Source organism: Microtus ochrogaster, unplaced genomic scaffold, assembly GCF_000317375.1.
Source record: "Microtus ochrogaster isolate Prairie Vole_2 unplaced genomic scaffold, MicOch1.0 UNK128, whole genome shotgun sequence".
Classification (NCBI taxonomy): Eukaryota; Metazoa; Chordata; class Mammalia; order Rodentia; family Cricetidae; genus Microtus; species Microtus ochrogaster.
The window spans coordinates 386,052-410,492 of NW_004949226.1; the positions used below are offsets into that span (position 1 = coordinate 386,052).

At 36.7% G+C, this 24,441-nt stretch overlaps 1 protein-coding gene across 1 annotated transcript; it reads left to right on the plus strand.

The window, feature by feature from the left end:
- The first annotated feature begins 2,126 nt into the window (after window positions 1-2,126).
- On the plus strand, window positions 2,127-19,529 carry Pi15 (peptidase inhibitor 15). The gene is made up of 5 exons (XM_005371785.2): window positions 2,127-2,399; window positions 15,186-15,304; window positions 16,207-16,339; window positions 16,457-16,572; window positions 19,394-19,529. Exons 1-5 carry the CDS (start codon window positions 2,127-2,129, stop codon window positions 19,527-19,529), a joined length of 777 nt encoding a protein of 258 aa, XP_005371842.1.
- Window positions 19,530-24,441: the final 4,912 nt, after the last annotated feature.

The following is a 24,441-nucleotide window of genomic DNA, read 5'->3' on the forward strand; positions in this document are numbered from 1 at the left end:
TCATCACAATTCACTCAGGCTGAATCACCGATCTGATACAGATCATGAACTGCCCTCATTAGAAAACTACTTAAGTCTGCCTCACCAAAGAGTGCACATGTTATCCCTGTCATTTTAAAATTCAAATTTACCCACAAAGAGTTAAAGGCAACCATTGGGCCAAGCAGACTGTGGGTGATCTGGTTGGGAACAAACCCTAGGAAACTTGGCTCCCAGTCCAGTCCGCCACATGCTCATTGGTTTGATGGCTGTGAATTCACATGGTGCTTGTCCTGCAGAAACATGCAGAGGACAGTCCCATAAGCAGGTTGAACAGTTTATGTTTCTCAGAATATCATTCTGACTGATTGGAAATGGTCCATATTTTGTTAATGAGAAAATGAGCCATAACTTTATGGTGGATCTTTTTATTACAGATTATAGTAGTATTTACATTCTTGTCTCTGCCAGACACGGATTTTGTTCTAGTGCCATCTTAGCAAGTCTCTTTTGATTGCTGCTGCTGCTGTTAGGTTCTTCGTGGTCTTCCAATGCACTGTCTAATATTCTGCTGGAGAAGCTCAGCTGTTCTTTGTCTAAGGTTTTAACTATATGCTACTAAACCTGAAACATGTTATCTTGGCTGCTGTCAGTTTCCATGAGTGCCAATTCCCATTTTACAAACGGCAGGTAGAAGTCAGGTAATTTTCTGCCTGCCCTGTTTTGGAGAAAGAAAAAAAAACTGAGGGAAGATGGCATGAGAGGAGCATGAACATATAAATTATAGGAATAAAACCGCATGGAGACAGAGAGCACAGCCACTGGGGCATCTATTATCCTAACATCATATACTATAGTTTGGCTACTACTGACTTGCCTGGCATCCTCCTGAATAATTTTTGTGGCCACCCAGATTAACTGTGTGAGTTGATCTCTTGATTTAATATCTTCCTGCTTTTTTCAGCTGCTATGTCATTTGCTGCCACTAAAAAAAAATAAAATAAAATAAAAATGTATTGCTTGTTACTCAGCCATCTGTGTTTTCAAGAACTCTCGGTCCTTCAGTTCCCCCCACCCCGGTTCTTTCTTTCCCTTTCTTTTTGGTATGGGAGCCAGGAGCTAGAGAATAGTAAGAAAGAAAAATTAACCACTCACAGAAAAGGTAGACGCTCAGAGAAAAGGGGGGAGGGGTGTCTTACAGTTTGTGCTTTGTAAGCTGTGGGTGTGACTCAATTTCCTCACCACCCACATAAAAAAGTTGCCACCCAATCACTGTTTTTTTTTTCTCTCCCTCTGTCCCAAACCCCTCCCCTTAGATTTTGGCTGAGAGACCCTAGGAGAGCCTGCCCTTTCTGGACTCTGCGAACTGACATATAAAAGCTGTTAGCTGCTTCTGTAGCCAGCAGCATTCAAACCTAGCAGGCTTTTGCTCTCTGAGAGCTTGTAATAAGACACACTCCTTTTACACAAGTTCATGCTACAACTTAACAAAGAACCTTACATTGTTGGAGGAACAGTGTATTCATTTTCCAACTGTGCAGAGGTAAGCTATTTGGCTCGACTAGATTCTATTGCATGCATTATTGTAAAGAAACTCACATTTTCTTTTTCCTTAGGGCGATTTTGTGTGTTCTGTCATTCAGTGTATAGAATGCCTGGAACATATTATTAGCACATTTTTTTTTTGTGTGGCTACCTGTATTTTTCCTTGTCTGTCTCAAGGTCAGCTTGCATTGCTAAAGATTCCTGACTGGAAACAGGCATGCAGTAATATAGCTTTCAGTTCAGGCATTTGGAGCAAAGGGGCAAAAGGTTTCCATTCATTTAAGGATAAGTGGTCACGTGGTTTAGTTTTTTTTTTTTCCTAGCTTTGGAAAGTTTCTCTTCGGGGCTTTGATTCACAGCACATTTCTACATAGTGTAGAAATTACCGTAGTGTTCTTTTCAAGAGATATTTGTTTAGATTTTGGGAGAGTATCATCCCAAGCTATGTTCCCAAGTGATGACGTTGTAACTCCATTAAACTATGGCTCTTTTTTTCTTGTTTTCTTTCTTGTTTGTTTGTTTGCTTTTCTAAAGACCCTAACTCTATACTTTTTTTGCTTTAAAGCAAAACAAACCTGGGGAACTCTTTTCCACCCCTCAAAATGATAGCAGCTTCTGCAGTCAGCCTTGCGATCCTTTTGTCCCTCTTCTGTGAAGCAAGCACCGTCGTCTTACTCAATTCCACTGACTCATCCCCGCCAACCAATAATTTCACTGATATTGAAGCAGCCCTGAGCGCGCCACTACAGTCTGCGGATATCCCTAAAGCCAGGCGGAAGCGCTACATCTCGCAGAATGACATGATCGCCATTCTTGATTACCATAATCAAGTTCGGGGCAAAGTGTTCCCACCAGCAGCAAACATGGAATATATGGTAAGAGGAATCCTTCTTTCTTGAATTCTGAGTGAGAAATTGTAATTTCTAGGGTAGTAGGATTGAAATGGACTACAGTGCCTCTATGTCAAGAGGTACAGGGTACGTACTTGATCTTGGGAAAGGTTTCAGCATATCTCCCAAGTGTTACATTGTGTTCTTTCATGAGTTAATGTATGCGAGAGAGACAGGGGAGGGGATGTACATAGGCTTTTCTTCTGTGAGTTTCATAATCCTGTCAAGCCACATTTTCTATAAGGAGAAAAAAAAATGGGGTATGCTGACTGCCCACATTTGCAAAGTCATCTTTCCAAGCAGGTTTCATGGGGCTCTTTTTCTGTGTTTTCTGAATCTAAAAGTCATATTTATCAGTTCAAACATTTCTTGAGAATCTTGCTTGAAATTGAAGGTTTCATGTGTTTGATTTATTCCTGGCGAGGTGACTCTCCCAGTTCTTGGACAAAGGTCTCACCCCCACTGTCTATTTGTATTCTAAGAGAACACTTTGGCTCTTTTCTTGCTTCCCTGTGATTTAAGACTTAGTCCTTCAGATAAGAGGGAAGCCAGTACACTTACTTGCACACAGTTCCAAGTTGCCATGAACACATTCTTTGCTTGCTCTTAAAAATAGACTATGTTTAAATCATTTTACTTAGAGAGCAAAAATATTAAGCTGGCATTAAAAGGAACGAGTCTGGCTAAGCTTTATTTTTGCTTTTGAAGTCATGCAAACTTATGATTTAAAGGGTTTCACTTTACGAGATCACAGTGTGGAGTTTGTTTAATGCAATGAAGGCCACCAATAGGTGTCAGCTCTAGAACCATTTGCTTTTTCTCAATAGGTTGTTTGTACCTGACCAACTGATAGATGTCACAAAAAACATAGACATAGTGAATAAATCTAGGGGAATCATAGTTCATGAAAGTAGTCTAATTTAGAGTCTTAAAATGACCTTTACTAGAATTTGTTAAATTAACAAAGAATATAATCAGTCTTGGCTATTATCTTGGGTATGATTAAGATTTTGGATGCTGGAGTCTAAATGTTCAGGTTCTAGTCCTGTCCTTTTAGGTGGCATAAATGCTTTACTTAGTGTGTTCTGCTCTCATCTTCTCTAAAATAAAAAGGCAGTCAGCATCTGCCATAAGGGATTGTTGTAAGGACTGTATGTGTTGAGGGCAGCGAAATAAGATCAGAACTCACAGGTACAGAGTTGTTCTTTAAACTTTAATGGGTTTCTTTGAACTTTCTGTGAAAGGGACTCAGTGAGAACTTATTCAAGTTCTAAAAGCAGAAACAGCTGCCCACATGCAGGAGGGCTGCACTTAGACAGAGGAGCAAATATGTTTCAAAAGCTACTATAGATTGTGAAAGAAGTAAAAACTGAGGTCTGTGTGAGCTCAGAAAGGAACAGTACTTAGCCTACAAGGTCAGGGAGTGCTTTCTGACTATGATCATATTGATAAAAAACCTTGAATGAAGATCATGACCGCTGAGCCAGGTTTGGTAGTAAGCTCCTCTTGGTTTAGATCATAGCTAAGTCACTCACTATGGACTCACACAAATTCCTCAGTGGCTCTAAGACCCACTTTGCCTATCGGTCCTTTTCCTTAACGGGAATAACAGTGTACAAAATAAGCAATCAATAAATAATGGGATAATGTAACTCACTACATTAAGAATATTGAGGTCAAAGAGGTCACCAGGAGTAGCATGGGCAGAACACAGAACTTGGTAGAATAAAAAAATCTTCTTATCAAGGAATACATCACTCCCTATGCATTTATTTAATTGTCTCTTCGTGCCGGAGCCCATGCAAACTGTTTCCACTGATGACCTCATTTGATAACCCACATTTGCCATCTGAAGTTGGGATTGTGATCACAGTTTTCCAAGTGAAATCATGTAGACCCAGAAATGTTAATGACTAAACCCAGATGGTGTGACCAAAGAATGATGCTGTCCAGACTGATACTGGGATGGGGTCTCTTCATTCATAAACTACAGTGTACGTCCATTGAAGGATATCTCTGAGAATATCAGAATATTTTATCAGAAAAGTTCCAGAAAAGATTGTAAATTATACTTGTTCTGTTTATCATTCTCTCATTGCTTTCTTCTCAGGTATCAGAATCTTTGCATCTGATTTATTTTGTGATAACCCAACACAGTGGATAACTATATAGTATATATTCACAAATCTTCTTTAGCTCAATGAATGCAATGAAAAACCATAGCCAAAACACTATGCTCTATAAAGCAAAACAAGGACCATGTGAAAATCTGTGGTTTGAAGCCTACATATTCAGTACTTACATAGCATCTATCTTATGTTGGCACCATTCTAAGCCACTAGCACACATTCTTGAACAAAAACAACAAATCTCCTTGGCCTCTGGATGGTAATAAAATAACAAACCAGATAAGCGAATTGGCAAGAGCAGGCTAGAAAGTAATGAGGTCATGAAGATAAAGCTCATGTCCAGGATGAGGTGCTCACTGGGATTGTTGGAGAGTATGGTCTTGGGACAGGTGGAGGAGAATTCCTATTCACAGATGAGGGAAATCACAGAGGAAAGAGCAGGGCAGAGGACTAGAGGCAGAGAACACGGAGAAGTTTAGAAATAGCCTCACTTTCTCACTTTTATGATCCTATGTTTCAATCCATCAATATTATTGCTTTGGTTGGGTGCCTTGTGGTGAAATTCATTGGCAGGCATATATTAATAGGGAGCTTGGAGGTTAGAGCAGGTACTCCGAATGACTCAGTGTTTAAGCTAGGTGGAAATCTGGATCTCAGTGGGAACTGACAACACTGATTTGAATTGGCATCAGTTGGGAAGTTAGATCAGTTCCTAACCTGTAGCATACACCTCGGAAACTCAAGGTATGTTATTACACTACCTAACAAATATTTGCTCTCTGAGTCACCCGCTGCAGGCTCAAATCATCCTCTCCAGTATCTGCTGCAGAAAAAAAAATGGCTTTGGCTCAGTGCTCTCTAACTGTGTTAAACTGCCTTGGAGTTCCTTTATTCTACAATGTGCTGAGCCATTTGTCCAGTTTCTCTCTGTCCGAGGTGGCCTTAACTAATCCATCCTCCTTAACTAATTCATCCTCCACCCTTTTCAAGACTTTTGTATTAGAATACAGTTCCTTCAAGGACATTTTCATATCCACAGCTATGTGCACCTCATCGTTCCACAGAGGTGCTATGCTCTCTGTCGCCTCCATGTCTGTATTATGTTCATATCACAACCAAGCTTGACAAACAGTCATGTGGGCACTTATTGCTAACTCTCTAACCTTAGGGCTACAGGGTGCGAAGTTAATGATTGTTCTCCTTCATTTCTCTATTGAGTTTTGAAACTCTTTGTGTAAAGACAGTGAGCCCCTATTATTTATTACATTTAGACGAAACCCTAATTGTTATATGTTTATAAACAACACCAATTTTGATACCATTATTCTTTTAGCATTTTCCCATCATGATATTTCACCACGCATTTGAAATAAAACAAATATTTTTAAATCCTTTAAACCTCTTAACATCAGATTCTTTAAGTAATTGTCTTAGACTGTGTACAATAAAATGATACAAAAGAAATTTGAGCATCAAGGTTTACTTTCACAAAATGGTTATAAACCATGTTTATATAGTGCCTGTGACTTTAACAAAACACACCTTATGTGTAATACTTAGTTTTCTAAAACAGAGTCTCTTTACATAAGCAGCAATGCAGATAGAACGTAAGTTGTGCACGTGCACCCTTTGCACTCTTAGCTCCCTTTCTTCAATTAGCTGCTTGACTAATTCCCAGGGAGCTTTGGACACCAGCTGCTTTTCATTTTTCATAAGGGCAGCTTAAACCATGACTCTAAACCACAAGCCACATTAGTTTCTTAGAATAAAAATTATCCCCCAAAGAATGAATTTGCAAAACTTATACAGAGTTCAGTTTGCAGGATGTTCTGATTCAGAGCAATTGAGTACATTAATTTAGAAAAACAACCGAAACCTCTCCATGAAAGGAAGGGATCCAAAGATAAAAATCTTTGTCTTTAAAGTATAAGCAGCACAGTAAAAACAAAGCAAATAGGGAGTAAAACCACCAAGCATAATGCTCTGCTGTAGGAGATTGCTGTAATAAACATGAAACAAACACGGCGAAAGAGTTGGGGGTGGAACTGAAAATCTCCAGCTGGAAAATGGTGAAGACCTTTGTGGAAGAGGAGAACGTGACACTGATGCTCTGCAAGAGGTGTGATGGCTGTGGCAGAAAGCAAAGCCAGGGGTGACCCAAGCCATGAGCAGGTAGCAGCCAGTCAGGATGCCTAGGAGGTGCAACAAAGGCCTGGTGCAAAAGGATCAGGAAGAGTGTGCCATTTGAGATCAAGGGCAGAAAGGCATCTTAGAAAGAAGGCTTTTTCCATATGAGGAGGTCACAGCATACATAGGAGGTGGTGAATGCTGAGGAGCAGTAGTTGGCTTTTAGGTAAGGGTAAAGAACAGCGCGGTTACTCTATACACTGGAGAAGCAGAAGGACGTAATTGAACTGCAGCACACATGGTAGGGATGTTCAGAGAAACAGGTTACGGACAACATGATAGCTATGTTAGAAATGGGCTGGGAAAGAAAATAGCAATGATATCTCAGGAAGCTCAAATCACTTCTGTTATCATATGACTTATGTTTGTTTGCTGCCGGTAAATCTGAGTTGCTGAGCTAAATACAAAAGGTTTCTTGTGTTCTTCTTGGAAAAGGAAACATATCTATTACCAAATAGTAGTAGGTAGTAAAGTAACAGCATGATTTAGTGAATGAATGAGGCAATTAATCCAACCTCAGAAAAGGCCAACACATTGTTGGCCTAGAATGATAATCTGTGACTTGGGAATAAAGAAAAATGCTAATTTAATTTATCTAGGCTTTATGTGGAAGAGAATGTGGATAATTCAAACCACTATTGTTTCCTTTCTTCTGAAGTTGACTAAACATTATGGTGTCAGATCTGAGGCAGGAAAATTGCTGAGTTCAAGGCTAACTAGGGCTAGGCAGGGAGTACTAGCCTAGGCTGAAATATACAATATGATCCTTTCTCCAAAACAATTTTGATGTCTATCCTTCCCCTTTTTTTGTTAAAAAAGCAATGCTATAGGCCAGGCAGCACATTTCTTCTTGTTTGGAAAGTATAACTTAATTGATTTTATTGGGAAAACATGAACTTTGCTGTGTCCCTTCTAATGCTTTTCAATGAGTGCTCTAATGGCTTCTAGATGGCCTGTAAGAACCACTGACAGGAAGCAGTGGCCTAAGCATGTTGATGGACAGGACGGCACTTGCCAGCACATTAAAGGCTCAGTATTTTTGCTCTCCTGGATAGGGACTAGGGTGTCTGGTCTTCTAGCCGAGACCAGACACATTTTGTAGGTGCTTTCTTCCCAGACACAATCTGCTGCAGGTTACTTGAACACCAAAGAAGGTGGTCCTACCTTGGAGTTTATGTCCTTTTATTTCTCTTTTCCACATCTGAAGGCAAAAACATTTTCTCCTTAGAGAATGTAAAAAGTGGACATGTTAAAGATATTAAAATTGCATGATTCTGAACCGTGTCATTAGTGGGCAGAAAGAGGACCTGTGAGTACCAAAGGGGCAACCTAACGGGTGGCTGTGATTCCTAGCACTCAGTGCTGCAATCTCAGTGCAAGTGATGTTTGTCCACAAACTAGAAAGTAAAAGAGTAAGTTTGTGTGTTTCTTCTGAGTGCTTTATAGGATGTAGTGTCCCATCTTGTCCCACAATCCACAGTTAAGAAATGTGTGGCTTTCCTGGTTAGAGTATATGACTATGGGGTGGCAGGAACAGTCTCTCCTTCCACTTTAGGCAGTATCCTGGAGTGGGGAGCAATGAGGCACAGATAGAAGCAGTATGTCTATCAAGGAAGTGGGCAAGGCAGTGTGCAACATGTCAAAGCAGGGAACTACTGACCACTTTCAGAGTACAGAGATCTATCCCATGCATGGACTGAGGTGGCAGAGTAGTGCCAGCTTCCAAAAGTGATGTGGCTAAATATTAGACTAAAATCTATTATACCAAAATAAATAAGTAAAAAATAAGGAGAGGGGGACCAAACAAAGCCATCTGGATGAGGGTGACATCTGTATGTCTGCGTCAGACTGTGGGACCATCTGCAGTGAGACCTGAATTTGTCCCTACTGCTTGTATTGGCTTTTGGGAACCCATTCTGTTTGGAGGGCCTAGATATAGTGGGGAGGGCCTTGGTACTGTCTCAAAGCAATGTGTTAACCTTACCATAGGAAGCCTTACCCTCCCTTAGGAGTGGATAGGGGTGGGGGAGGAGGTGAAAGGAGTGGGAGGAGGGGAGGGAGTGGGTAAAAAAAAATAAGCTCAGGGGAAGTATTAAAGGTTTTATCTGGGAAATTGCATGATTGTATTTGAATTTTAGAAAGGTCATTCTGGCCGTGGGGTAAAGAAGGAATGGAAAAAGGCAGTGGTGGAGACAGGACGCCCAGTCAGAGTCTGTCATGACAGGGTTGGTAAGAGATAATTGAAACCTGAAGTATGTTTGAGGCAACAGGGTAAGCTGGGGCTGTGAAATATTTGGAAATCAGGTCATAAAGGGTGATTCATATGAAGTTGCAGAGAGATATTTACAGGATGGAGCAGTCAAGAGCCGTCTCCGTCTTTGAGAGGGACAACTGTGTTACTCTGAGTCAGAGAACACAAGAGACAACACATTTTAGGGTGCCGAGAAGTGACAGGGGATTGTCATCTGGTGAGCATGGCTATGAAAGTTGAAAAGCAGATAAGATGTGAGAAGATTCATAGGCGCATTCTTCCACCGAGAAAATGTGGGATGGGGATGCACTTTGAGCGGAGGAACAGAGCATTCTCTGTGAGGCAGGTAGGGGAGTGTCATGGAAACTGGACTGGAGTCTGTCTATAGGAATCTACTTAAGAATGTTTACAAGAAAATGCCACCCTAATCCAAATCTGTTTTAAGAACCTAGTTGGTGCCAAGCTACTTCAGCTCACTTGGGACAAGAATTTTTTGGGAAAACAATCAAAGGACTTCTAAAAATAATATAGAAATCTGCTAGGCAGACTATCTGGTATTGCGAGTTTAGTATATCCGAAAACTGTACCACAAGAACCCAAGAACATGCCGTGATTATAAACTTGAGGGATTTGATTGTCTCTGGGAACTTTTGAAGGATTATATTGGAGGAGGGACATGGGAAGATAAAAACGGATGTCTTAAGCCATTTAAGAAAAGGCTTGGCACAAATGCATCCTAAACAATGGTTTAGTGCTCCTGTGCTGTTATTCATAGTGCTCAAAGCAAATGACAAACATTTAGACAAAACTAGGTGGGATATTCAATATGTTGATTTTGGAATTAACTTTTCAGAAAATTTTTTAAATTCACAGCAATCAATCCAAACAAAGATTTTATTTAAGGATGTTATTTTTAATGCTATTCTATAAAGATGTTTATAATATTATTTAATATTTTCCCACTAATTCATGTTTCATGATTTAGTAAAACATGAACACTTTCCCAAATCTGTCTCTTTGTATTCTTTGGAAACCATTTTTTAGTGGGCAGCCGGTAGCCAGAGAGGTTACTCTGAGGCAGTGCATGATCTGGGATTTGCATGGGTATGTCAGGGAAGGCTCACAATCAACAAATCCATTTTTAATATATTGTGACATTTAATCAATGGAAGAAATGGACCATTCATAAAAACCTTGTGGCAGTCTAAACTTCACTGTTATATGACAAGTGGTGTATAACACCCCACCCCCTCACCCTGAAGAGTAGGGTCATTGCTAAATGATCAACAATACCTTCAAACTTTACAGTAAAAAGCAGATGTTGAACAATGCTTCAAGGACGGAAAATGCTCTTACAACTTCCAAAATAGTCTCTAATGTTATCTGCCCAATGTTACTGTTCTTATGAGCAAGTGCCTTCTTTCTACACAGTTACATTGCTAATTTTTCAGTGGCTTCAGGCCTTTTCTGTTTTTTTTTTTCGATTGGACTGCTGGTTAGTAGAGATTAATGGTTGATGAATTTATGAAAGACATTCATAAACTAATTCCCATTTCAGGTGTCTCCCCAACCCCTTGGCCTTACTACAGTTTCTAAATTCCCAACAATAGTAACTCATATTATTTGGTGAACTCTAGTCCTAGATATGATAAATATCCTTTAGTCTCTGTATCAAACTTACTCTCATCACACTCTTGAAAGATAAGGACAAATTTCTTTATTTAGAGATGGAAATTCAGAGTTCAGAGAGCATAAATCTCTTCTTTTAACAATTGATCCAAATGCTCTATTAGACAGCAAACATGCTTCAAACAGCAATGCACTACAGCACACGACAGTGCAGTGCAGTACAGGCTACTTTTTCTCTATTCACCTTTCCTGCTCTTGGGCTCATTGGATAGCAAATTTCCTTACATGTACTTCCCCTGTGGATATCAGAGAGTATAATAAATAATTTAAAACATGAAATAAAATTATTCTTGTACTGTCTATACTTGGAAAATAATATAGGTGAATTGCCTTATGATAATTCTACCAATCTTTGGATGATTGACAGATTTCATATACACATTTAAATTTAGGCTTGATGAAAAGGGGTTGCCATGATTTTTAGTTTCTTATCCTTATAATTTTGGGATTTTGGAATGATATTTTTCTGAAATGTTCCATCTGAAGTCTTGCTTTAAAATGCCATCCTGGTGAATAAAGTTAATACATTAAAGTTGGTACTACATGTATGCTCATCCAATGTCTCTAATCTAGGAATTTGTCTCAAAAGGTCTAAGTAGAGCTACATATCCCTTCTCCAAAATCCCAAGAATATTCTAGAAGCATTACTTTGGAGAAAACTCTAAGAGGTGCTTTAAGAACAATAAAAGCTCATAGTTCAGGACTTGAGACTCAGCTGAGGTTATAGTATGTGGATCAAATCTCCACACCTTTGTCAAGAGACAAGGAAGGGATTAATAGATGAAAACAAAGAGGTTTTTCCAGGGATAATTTCTACATTAACACACAATTCACTTCAGTGTTCATTTAATTCCTGATTTTTGAAAATACATGGATACTATCATCAGGAAATGTCTGTAACACAGAATGATCCTTACTTGGAAATGTGTTTCATGTACTAAAAGTAGCAAACTTTTACCATTCACATTTCAGAAACAGGAATTCTTTATATGACATAATATAATCTGAAATTTTTCTTGCTTGAAGTTTGAGTTAAAGACTGTTGACAATCATTCTTTACTTGCCACCACCCATAGACATGAAGAGAAAAGGAAACAATTCAAATTCACATAATAGGAATAATAAAAGCATATCATAAATACTGGTAATATCCAAGCTCCCAGCCCCTAAACAAGTGCATCTTGCTGTTGATCAAGTCATCTCCACAAACCCTCTTGTGGTAGTGCAGCTCACAGGAGATGTTGGTAGGATGGTGCTAACCTCCATAATGAGATCTTGCTCAAAAAATAAAGCAATATCCACAAGACATTTCCCATTGTCTTCATCTTTCCCTAGAGAGTTCTATATACACTGTGAGGTCTTGGTGTTTTTGAGGCTACAGGAGGCCACATGCTGGCTCAATTTATTTATTTTACCTGCCTCATTCTGATCTTTTAAGGTATCATCCTTGAAATATTGTTTAATTCATCTAATGACTAATTTGAATCCACCCTTTGAGGGCCCATCTTTACCTCTGATCCCACCTGTGTCTTCCACTGCTGATCCAAGGCTCATTGCTAGCCTTCTAGATAGTTTAACGATGACTCTTATATGTTCATCTCAGTTTCCTTCAATGGCATTTCACAACATTCCTTTCCAATAAAAGCAAGTTCACCAATTTTAAAACAGAAATGAGTTTGTTAATGCCCATGAACTCTGTTGATGCCTTTGACTGCCCTCCAGAGGAATAATTTTATCATCACTTAATTTGCCTATGGCTTCTGCAAGTCAGCACCTTCTCCCCAATCTAACACAAAGGATCAGATCACCCTGGTCATTAAGAAAATAAAACATTTTCTGTGGAAAATGGTAAAATGACAAAAAACAATCCAAATATGTAAGAGATGCCCATAATAATATCCAAAAATAAATGTCTTAGAATATTCCATGCTGTCTACCATTTTGTTTCTATGATAGTGTCCTTATCCATATCCTAATCATAAATCTATCTCTAAAATTTCAATGGGATATTGTTATTTCTAGTATGTTGTCTTTGAAAACAATTGCACTATACACAATAGTTTTTCCAAGGTTGATTATGGTGTTCTAAATTGTTATTCTTATTTCTTCTTTAATTTTAGCTTCAATTTATTGTTTTTTAGGAAGGGATTTCTTTTCATGAATGTAGGATATTTTTGAAAACACATATTTATTTAATGTCCACCACTTGAAAATTAAATGGTTAAACTCTATTTTTAGATTTAATAATTTATTTTTTGTTTCATTGTTTTGCCTGATTTGATAACCCTTTCCACATATTTAAGATATTTTGTCCTTTTGCGCACTTCCATACTTCATAGTTTGGAATTAAAAACAAATATCTCCAAACAAGTCTACAGTTATATAGAGTTACATTCCAATGATCATGGTTTCTTATTAGCCAGTAGTACTGGCTGGACACAAATACACAGTCACAGGTGCCATTGTATCCCATGTTTGTTTATTAGTACACTGAATACTTCCTAACAGGTCACATGGTAAGACAGCCTTTTATTTGTATTGTATTAATATCATCAATTTTTCTGACTTATATAAGACAAGAAATTTCTCCCAACTCTCTCCCATGAAGCACCATTTCTTGTCTCAATTTTATATCTCTGGGTCAGGTTCAAAGGATCTCCCAACTTGAAGAGGATCCTGCATTCTTTTCATTTTCCTCTTATCTCTCAGGGTCATAGCTCTGCCAGATACTCAGTTGACATCAGTTTGAATTCTGTTTTCTTTTCTTAGGCTAAGTGTTTCAGTTGCATGTGATTTACACTCAAGATACTTGTTTAGCTCAAGCTACTCTTAATTTATTAATAAACAGAATAGCCCATTTTAAATATTTAATTCAAAGCTTATCTACCCTATTTATGATCAACTCAATGCTAACTTGCTAGCTCCAAGTTCAGAGGATGAAAATAACCTGGGGGATTGATGGTTTGGAGGCATGGAGACTAACCTTATCTCATTTCCCAGAACCCACATAAAAAGGTCAGGTGCATTTACACGGGCTTGAAATTTCAGAGCTCTGAAGGTGGGCACACGAGGATCTCTGGGACTTGCTAGCCATTCACTCTTGCCAAATGGACCACCTCCAGGTCCAGAGAAACCTTGTGTACACAAAGAAACAAATCAAAAGGTAGAGAGTGACTAAGGAAGACAATGGGTATCAACCTCTGTCCTCTATATGAGCATGTCCACTCTCTACATAAACATGAAAATACATATACAACACATATATCAGCACTGTACTACACACACACACACACACACACACACACACACACAGTGAACAAAAGACATTTGTTGAATATTTTGAATTGTTTTTGTAGAGTGTATATTCTCAGTAGTGCTGGTCAGTCACTGGCCAGTACCATATAGTTCATTTTGGCACTGCTTCCGGGACTACTTATGTATATCCAAATCATGAGACTGTGGATCTGAAGATGGCATCACCTCCAGTGTTATAGTTTTGTGACTGAGTTAACTGACAGATAGATGATGAATGAGAGCCCCCAGTCATTGATCTCAGTAGCATAAATAAGCATAAACACAAGACCACTGTGTTTCATATCAGTGCTATATGTAAAATGCTGTGATTCATATATTTGATTCATAAGTTGATTGTAATAAAGTATTTTTAAAACTGAAGAACAGTACATGTTAATATATAATATATACATGTATTTTTCAAATAACTATGATTAATATTTCAAAAGATGCTGTTGATGGATGATATCACCTTTTAGTGAATTGATTGTGTAGTTTTATATTTCAATAAACTACAGACAATAGTTCAGAAATCCATATTTAACTAATTTTTATGGATAAACAAATGTTTGATAAGCCCATTAAAGCTGAAAAACATATCTTTGTAATGTTTATTTAAGTACTAGGGTAAAATAGTTTTACATTAAATTTGTTAGTTTAACATTCTATACCAATTTATGGAAGATGACTTTTGTGTAGAAGTACTGATATTTGTGGCTTCATAACTTTAATAGAAAGTTGATTGACTATCTTTACAGAGGTAATTTATTGTTGACACACCTACATTGCTGGCTTGCTTGACCTCTCTATGCAGTTATTGAGATGGGAATGCCAGTCTGCATAGTGACTAATATAAACATTTATGAAATCAAAGAGTCATACAAATTTTGGCATGCATTTTCAAACAACAATAACCTACTTTATATGACTATATATATATATATATATATATATATATTAGTAACTCTCCGCTAATTTCCTTTCTTATTTTTTAATTTGATTAAAATATAATATATGTTATCTACATAGCACTCTTTATAAAACTTTGAAGTTATTTTATTATAGTTATGCTTAGTTCATGATTAATACTTTGTTTTAGCTACAATAATCACAGAACCCTGAATTGAAGGAACTCCTTAAAACAGGATCATTGTTTCTTTCCTTTCTTTTTGTTTATTAAAACAAATTCAGCAAAACTGAAGGATTACTTAACTTCCACAGGTCTGGGATGAAAATCTTGCAAAATCTGCTGAAGCCTGGGCAGCTACTTGCATTTGGGACCATGGACCTTCTTATTTGTTGAGATTTTTGGGTCAAAATCTATCTGTCCGAACTGGAAGGTAGGAAACAGTTATTCACATGATTATACTTCATTATTTATAGACCCTACAGATGGTAAAGGTAACAATTTTAAGTAGTATGAGCAATTTCCAATTGATTTTTGTGAGTCAGGAAATGATGTTTGGCTTATGAATAACTTGATTTTAAAAAGCTATACAACTAGTCCATAAGGCCTAATAAGATCATCTTTCTCTCTTTTTTTGGAAGATGCTACCTCCATCTGTATTTGTCATTAACTCTGCTGAATTCTAGAAAGGATTGTGCATGATGTGTCCTGTCCCACAATACCATTCACACAAAAACTCCATAATTTTGCAGAAGTCATCTATGTGTGGTTGTTTATATGCCCATCATTGTGTATAATTTCATATAAACAATTAATTAATAAATTGGTAAGAGAAAAATCTGCATTACATAAGTGTGCACACAGACATGTATGTATGCGCAACAATGAGAAAATTTTTGCTGACAGAATGTTTCCTTCTACTGTAGAATATCATGACCAACATTTTTATAGCGCCATTCGTATGAACACTTTCATTGGAGTTAAAGTATTTTTAATATTTCCATGTCTCTAATAAATCTAAATTATTAATAAAATTCTAATAGAGTAATTTTTTATGCATTAAATAAGACTTCGATGCTTCTTGAATAATTTGTGTTCTTCTGTTTTGGAATGGCCTAGCGTGTACTTGGATGAATGAAGGTTTATTGGGCATTTTCATGCTTGTCTTTTCAGGAGGATTGAGGAGCTCTATCAGAGAGTGGATAGTAATTTTCAGGAGTGGAGATGAGCTTGTTATAATGAACAATTTCATAACACTTTTATGGTGTAAGACAAGTTCACTAAATAGCTTCCTGCTTACTTAGTTCTTTTTTTGCTCTTTCTCTTGACATCTAGATATCGTTCTATTCTCCAGCTGGTCAAGCCATGGTATGACGAAGTAAAAGATTATGCCTTTCCGTACCCCCAGGATTGCAACCCTCGGTGTCCTATGCGATGCTTTGGTCCCATGTGCACTCATTATACACAGGTCATTTCAACTGCTGTGTTTGTTTGTTTTTATTCTTATCTTAAAAAATGCTTTCTCTTATTTTGATGACTGTTGAATTTTTAAGCAATTTTGGAAGATACTGATTTACTTTTGCAGATGGTCTGGGCCACTTCTAATAGAATAGGATGTGCAATTCATACTTGCCAAAACATGAATGTCTGGGGATCTGTGTGGCGACGTGCAGTGTACTTGGTCTGCAACTATGCTCCAAAGTAAGTACCAAGTTGAGTTCCACTTCCTGTAGCCTGAATGTTAGATATCAGCAGCCAGATGGGCATATTTTTGATATAGAAGTAAATATATTCTGCAGTACTTCTTCACCTTCACCTATGCTACATTCCCATAGTATGATCATCCCCACAGATCTGAAAAATGACAGGGTTAAAATTGTAAGGTTTACACATTAAGACACCTGAACTCACCCAGTTCTCCTTGCCATCACTGCTCTGCTACATTAAGTGTAAGACTATGTTTCGTAGTCATTGACACCAGTATCAAAGGTATCAGAAAGCATCCTCGAGAGTTGTTACCAGCACAATATTTTGAATTATCAATACCAGAATGTTGACTTACCTATTTCACCAGGAAAGAAACATATTGGAAAAGATCTTTTCCTACTTCTCTCATTTTTTTAGATTAAAATTTATTCAGTATCATAATTCTTTAGCTTACATAAGTAAAATACTAACTTGTCGAAGATTACAAAATCTAGTTATATTTTTGAATATTCCTTTAAAAGATCAATAAACACTTACTAACACTTAATAAAAGGCCTTCTTGATAGCTGTAACTCTGAGGATGAGAAATTTTTCCCCATATTTCTACAGAGTTCTCTTCCCATTTGGAATAAGTGTCAAATATGGAAGGGATTTATGATACTTGTGGTGCCTTCCAAAGTGAGTCTTAGACAAAGATTTTCTCCAGCTCTTCCAAAACATGGAGGAAGGGGAAAAACATGTCATAAGTAACCACAAGACTCATTGATATGGTGGTGGGCTTGGGCCAATCCTGCTTTTAAAAAATAAAATTTATGATTTTCCTTCAGAATTATTGCAATGAGGAATCTGGAAAATATCTTTCAAAAGATAGCTAAACCTTGCATTGTTTGTATTTTAACCATATATGCTTGTTATCCTCTTATTAATCATTTATCATTCCTCCCTGTGAGAAACTGGCCAGGTTTTAAAGAGATCATCAAAGATAGATTTTAAAAATTCATTTACCTCCTTTATTTCAGCCAAATAATAAAATTTCCTAATAATATTGATTGATTTATAGGCCCCAAATATAAGGCATTACACTAACATTAATATATTATAGCACTAACATTAATGTATGATGGTCTTTAAAAACATAAATGTATTATACAATTAATGTATTATAGTCTTAATAAAAACACTAATATTTTCTGGTCTTAATAAAAATCATAGGTGATTAAGACTTAAAATCTCGACTGGGGGGGGTGAATATTATTTTTCCAGTTGAAGTTTTCTATAGTCTAACACTTTCAGTGGAAAAATGAGAAAGAAAGAAAAATAAAGAGAGGACAGACAATATGTAAATAAATTAATTTGAACAAAAAATAAAAGAATGGATGATATATGAATTGACTGACTTACTATTGAACACTATTATCCTCTATTCAATAATAAGTATGGTTTCTTTTTTTTTAGAAATTTGTAACATGATAATATTACACATAGTAAACTTTCAGTTCTGGATTTTGTTTTCAAAACACATGCTTGAGAGTTTAAATACTTAAAAAATAATAAATATTTTAAAAATAAGTAGAAAATGTAAAATTATATAACAGGCTCATTCCGTATACTGTTTTCATATATCTTTGCGTTAATAAATAGTGAGAGAAAATATTTTTATTACAGGGTGGGAAGATTCAAGAGAAGATGAGAACATATGAGTCACATGATAGGAGGAGAGGCTTGGAGTGCTTCTAGATAGGCATATGATGTCATTAAAATGACCCTCGAGGAGAGGAATTCGATCCTCCAGGCAGACAGTAGACTCCATTAAGTGGAAGTGGGGAATCCTAAACTTCCATTTCAGTTTGTGATATGAAGAGTTAATTAGTAAATTTTTACTGTGTATACTTTCGTATGTTGGAAATGGTCGAAATTCGCAACTGAGTGGTTTTCTAATTTTATATCCTGCATGTGTGCTTCACAGTCACCTCCAGGTGTGGTTTAGGTTAAATGCATGCTGAGATCTGTTGTGCTGAACCCTGGTTTTAGCATTGAGAGCCAGACTTGTTCATTTAATTTCCTTCATTTTGTAGTAGTCTGATACTGAAAATAAGTTATTGTCATCCTTTATTACAACGTAAAGTACAAAAGCCCAGAAGCAATAGCCTTGCTCAGATATTCTGCATAGAGAATTAGCTTTATTACTGTAATCATTGTGTCATCATAGCAAGAAGGACCAATCAAGTAGTTGTATGTACTCAAACCATGAAAGTTCAAAGAGCATCAACTAAAATCTGACTGGTTTGGTTTTCTATGTGGAAAAAGATTTGAGAATCACTTTTTTGCTTATGAGCCATTACTCTCTTATGAGAATAGTTGGCTCCTGGTTTTATAAAGATTAGAATCTTTAATTTTCCTAACTTTTAAAATAAATCTTATGAGCATTGTAACCATTATTTAATTCTTCTCTCATATTTAATGGAACTGGGGTCTGACCTTGTTCCCTCGAATGCTGCTAGAGTAGAAGACAAATGTAGTGGGCGAACTGGACCTGGTGTCCATGACTTATAATATCACCAGAAATTGTAAATAGGACTTTATTACTTACCTGTCAGTTTAGATTCTCTTCATTTATTCACATAGAAAGCGTTTTAAAAACAAGAAATATGGAATAAAAATGTGTTTTGGAAAATTTTAAAACAAGAATGTAATTTTCAGGGCCTTGTAAGATATGCTTCTGACATGTCAGGAGTGTGTGAGCATGTGTGTGGAAGTCATCTGACTCTGGGGTGAGTGAGCAGCACTAATGTCATCTTTTCCTTTTTCGCCCTAGGGGTAACTGGATTGGAGAAGCACCATACAAAGTAGGCGTGCCTTGTTCATCGTGTCCTCCGAGTTATGGGGGAGCCTGTACCGACAATCTGTGCTTTCCAGGAGTAACGTCAAACTACTTGTATTGGTTTAAATGAGCTTGTCTTTTTATTCCTCTGGGAGATGCATTGGCTTTTGAACTCATAAGCATATATATATATATATATATATATGTATATATATATATGCTGGAGTTTGAACATATTATACATATTTTATTATAACCCTATTCTCATTTTAGTGGTCAGTTGTCTAGTGTTTGTCTAGCATGTTAAGTTTTGGATACAAGCAAAACATCGATTTCTATTTTTCTGACCTTAAATTTAAATTAAATGACTGTATATGTAGTGATGGCATAGTCATCACCTTCAATTCCAAAACCTATATTCAGGGAAATTATGTTACTATGTCCCTAAGGAATGAAATGTATGTTCGAGCTGTAATATGTGTGTATTCATATGTATACATATGTATATATATATATACGCAAGCACATATGATGTGTGATGTGACACATAGACAATAGTATGATGTGATCGCTAACAAGGAAAAATGAAAAATATATTTGGGCTTATGGACCATTTCTACAACACTCATGAAAGGATTGTTTGCAAATCAGTGGTATTTGGAGATTACTTAATTAAGCAATCATAGAATTTGTTCTGGAGATACTTAATTTTATTTGGGTCTCTAAAGTGCATGTTGAATTTATGGACGTTTCCATAACATTCATTTTGATCAGTTTCATTTTTAAAAATTTTTTGAATGAGTTAATCTTTTGATTATTCACTCAACAATTACTTTGACTAATTCACTTTGCTGGTTATGTTCTGATAATGCAAAAATAATTACATGTGATTACTGCCTTCCAGAAGCTATCAGAGATGTCCACAAAATAGCATAGCCTAGTAATTTTGCTATGAATTATTCTTAACTAATCATATTTCATGTATTTTGAGGAACAAGCATATTAACCACTTAAGGGTGAGATGGATGATAAATGCTGCTGTGTCACATGTGAAGTGTCTCTTTCCCAGGAAACTCCAACATCTAAGTGAAATATGGAAGGTGTCTTAGTTATAGTGCTGTGAATAGACACCGTGACCAAAGAAGCTTATAAAAAGCAAGTATTTAACTAGGCGCTTGCTTACAGTTTCAGGGGATTAGTCCATTGTCATCCTGATGGGAAAATGGAGATAGGCAGGAAGGAGGTGTGGTACTGGAGCAGTAGGTGAGCATTTATATCCTGACCTGCAGGCAGGAAGCAAGAAGAGTAATACTGCCCTGAGCCAGGGTTTTTAAACATCAAAGTCAAAGTTTACACCCTCTCCAATATGGCCATACCTCTTCATTCTTCCTAAAAAGTCCGAGTAAGATCCTATACTCAAATATATAAACCTATGGGAGTCATTATTCAAACCACCAAACTATGTAAGAATCGACAACTGCTCAAAGATTTCTGGAGCAGAATAGGCCAGACTGAAGACAAGATTCTCAGAATACTGATGAAGTCCAAGAGAAGTAAGAGGCATGAGTAATCATGGGATTAGCATGCTGGTACACAAAGACCAGCCAGAAGCTCCAGAAGAGTTGAATACATCTTGGGACCCATGAACAAAGGATGAAGGATTTTTAGGAAGAAATGCGTAGAGGTGAGGGCACATTCATCTCCTTGGTTTCCCTGCCATTTGTTAGAGAAGGTCATCTCCCTACTATCTTGAGCTTTTGAGTATTATATCCAAGATCCTCTGTAAATACCACATGCAGTCAATTTTGTTAATATAGCCTTTGGTGCATGTTTTTCAAAGAACTAATTATGAAACTTCATTTTTATAGGAAAGTGATTTTCAGTTCCTCATTAACTTTGTTTATGAAAATCAAGTAAATCATCACAAAACCTTCCCTCATGAGATTAGGAAATACATGGCTTAATTTACAAAGTCCTTTTCAGAAGGGTAATACAATATCTGGGCCAAGACATAGAACAAATCATATTTCAAATGTGTGTGTGCACACACATGCACACACACATGAACATGAGTACAGACTTTACAGAGCAAGTAAACCTGTTAATTTCAGAGGACAAACAACAGAAGAAAGTTCTCTTAAATATTTAACATACACAACTACAGTTTCTTAGGTGCATGCATTGAAAGATGGCAGATAGTTAATTAGAGCCTCTCAATGGAAGAAGAATGCACCATCTAGATACTGGGCCTACTTGATGTCAAACAAATGGTCTAATTACTTTTAAACACTGACAATTGGAACCAAATGTTTTACTATTAAGTGACCCTGCCTTGTGGAAACATATATGGTCCTTATTTAAAGAACCATTTTAGGAATACAATTGAGGATAGAAGTATTATCCAATATAGAGTTGGTTCATTTTTTTTTTTTATTTCTTTCACCTTATTTCCCCTGAGACAGTCTCACACAGCCCTGGTTGACCTTAAACTCACTATGTAGTCAAGAATGACTGACTTCTGAGCCTCTTGCCTCTAACTTTCAAATTTACAGGTGTGTGCCATCTGGCCATTCGATGGAATTTCATTGTGATGGGAACTGTTTGACACACCTAAGAGTGTTTTCATCTTTAATGTTACCTGAAGAAAAAACTATATAAACAGAAATTTACAACTCTCATTTCCAGGTTTCTTTCTAGCTTGCATGAGAAATTGGATTTCTCAGATTGAAGGAATAATAATGATATTTAATATGTAGTTCACAGATTTGCCCATGAAGGTTAACTCACCATATTAACAGAAATTTATGAATATTAAAATGATCAGTACCAGAGCTTCTCCTTGGCATGATCTCTATGTAATTCATTGCATTTATCATAGCATGTTATCCAGTGCCTGGAGTGTAATAAATGTTTAGTTCAGAGGAGTTTTCAGTTTAAAAGAGACTTTTTAGTTTAAAAGTCTAAACTTGTAAAAGTTGAAACTGATTCTGCCTTTCCTTGTTTTTAAAGACTAAAATTTCTCTAAAACATGAAGGTTTGCATGCAAAAGCCCTCAAATGAACTGTCTGTGGGATGACATTGAAATTAGGGTCTGCAGGCTTACAAAACAACTCTTAAAACTTAACAACTAAGCTGAAAGCACAACGGGTATATTTGCTATTCTGTCTGTAATTTTTACTGTTGCTATATAAAATGGCTACCTGAAGATATTTTCTTTCCTGGTCTAATTCAAACGATAGTTTGCTTGTATCAGTGTGATACAAAGATACAATGTCTTACATTTTCACAGGGGTGCTAGGTAAATGGGCTTGCACTGTAATTCTCAGAGGTGGAACAGGTCTGGCTATAAACTGTTTCATGCAGGCAGCTTTAAATAGTCAGTATTAAAATTGTTATTTTGAAATCTTTCATTAGAAAGTAATATGACTAACAGCATTGATGTCCCCCAATGCTATTTGTTTTGTAGAAAAGTAACATTTTGGCCTTCACATGGGAAAAGCAACTAAAGTGAAGTCCACGATTTTCACTACAAAATTGATGCACTACTCTTTAGGAATGTTTGTGAACTGAGTAGGTGTGGTCTTAGCATTCATTTAATGATAGAGAAGCTTGCTTTAATAACATAGAGGCTAAGGTTATTAGTATTATTATTTTAGCTTTTGGCATCATCATGGCTGTAGCCCTTCAAAACTTCTCTAGAAATTGTATCTGGCTCTACCGTCACCTGCACTTGAGATGTTCACAAAAATGTCATTTCTAATTTCTATGCAGCGCTAGCACAGAGCAGAGCAAAAGAAGGGGTGAGTCCAACCAATAAAGCCTATTCTGAATATTTTAATTGAAACAAAGTATTTCCCATATTTTTGTATTAAACAAATCCATGGAGTCTACCCTAGTAAACCCAGTGCATCTTTATACCACTTTAAGTGTTTTAGGTCTATATCTTGCTTGGTAAGTAATGCAAAAATAAATGGATAAGCTGAATGTTTTCTTGAAGGAAAAGCAATGCAGATACTGTGGCTGCCTTTCCCCTTAGGTTTCACGGCATCGTAAGATGCAAATCCTAACATAGATGGAAGGTTTTATCTACTGAAGTATTTAGGGGGGGATAAAGTTATATTTCTAGTAATAACTAAAACTGTGTTTGTTTTTATGAAAGTTTTATATTGTTATATGTATGGGTGAAGACGCATTTTTAAAATTGTGTTACGGCTCAACTTAGAATTGTAAAATGCTGATTAAAATTGAGGAAGTTTAACAATTCACTGGTTAATGGTGCTGAAAATTACAATCACCATATGATTACAATTTTGAAATTTCTTTGAAACTACAGTTGTTAATGTTAGGTGTAAATTACCAATATTTATGTATTCTGGTGCTAACTATATGGTGCTAAATGAATTGCTAGTGTCAACCATTTTAAAACTACTACTTATGCTCACTCAATTCTTGATTCAGAAGTAACAGCAAAAATTCTATCTTCACCAAAGTATGACAGTTGATCTGTTGTCTCTGTATTTAACTATACAATGTTATTACATGTAAATATATTTCTTTAGAAGTGAGTTCTTTCTTCAAGTGGGTACTCTTTTCTCTCTCTGTGTGTGTGTGTGTGTGTGTGTGTGTGTGTGTATGTGTGAGTATGTGTTTGTAACCTGAAAGTTAAGATTACCCCTGTGGTTCTATGCTTCAGGCCCTGGCGCCCTCTGGTGTTTCTAAAAACAATTTGTAGTGACTCATAAACCTTTGGTAAAAGCCATTTGTTTTTAGTGAAATTTTACCTTGCACTGCCTTGGAGGTTTTCTCCCTGGATCTTCCAACATTAGAACCACACAGCAAGCTCAACTCTACTGACACACCTTCCTAAGAGGTGGAGAGGCTGGTGCGGCCTTCACTTTTCTTTTTTTACATGATTGTATACTCTAAGGTGCTCAGTTTTAGTTTTGTTTGTTTTTACAAAACAATTTATTATTGTGTCTCATTTTAGAAGTGGTTGTTTTATTTAGCTTAGGGAATAACATAAAAGGGGGGAAACTAAAATA

What these genes read in the sequence shown, in the direction of transcription:
- Pi15 (XM_005371785.2), top strand. Translation starts at nt 2,127, where the DNA reads ATGATAGCAGCTTCTGCAGTCAGCCTTGCGATCCTTTTGTCCCTCTTC. An exon ending in CAGCAAACATGGAATATATG is followed by an intron (nt 2,400 to 15,185) that starts GTAAGAGGAATC and finishes TAACTTCCACAG; the next exon opens with GTCTGGGATGAAAATCTTGC. An exon ending in GTCTGCAACTATGCTCCAAA is followed by an intron (nt 16,573 to 19,393) that starts GTAAGTACCAAG and finishes TTTTCGCCCTAG; the next exon opens with GGGTAACTGGATTGGAGAAG.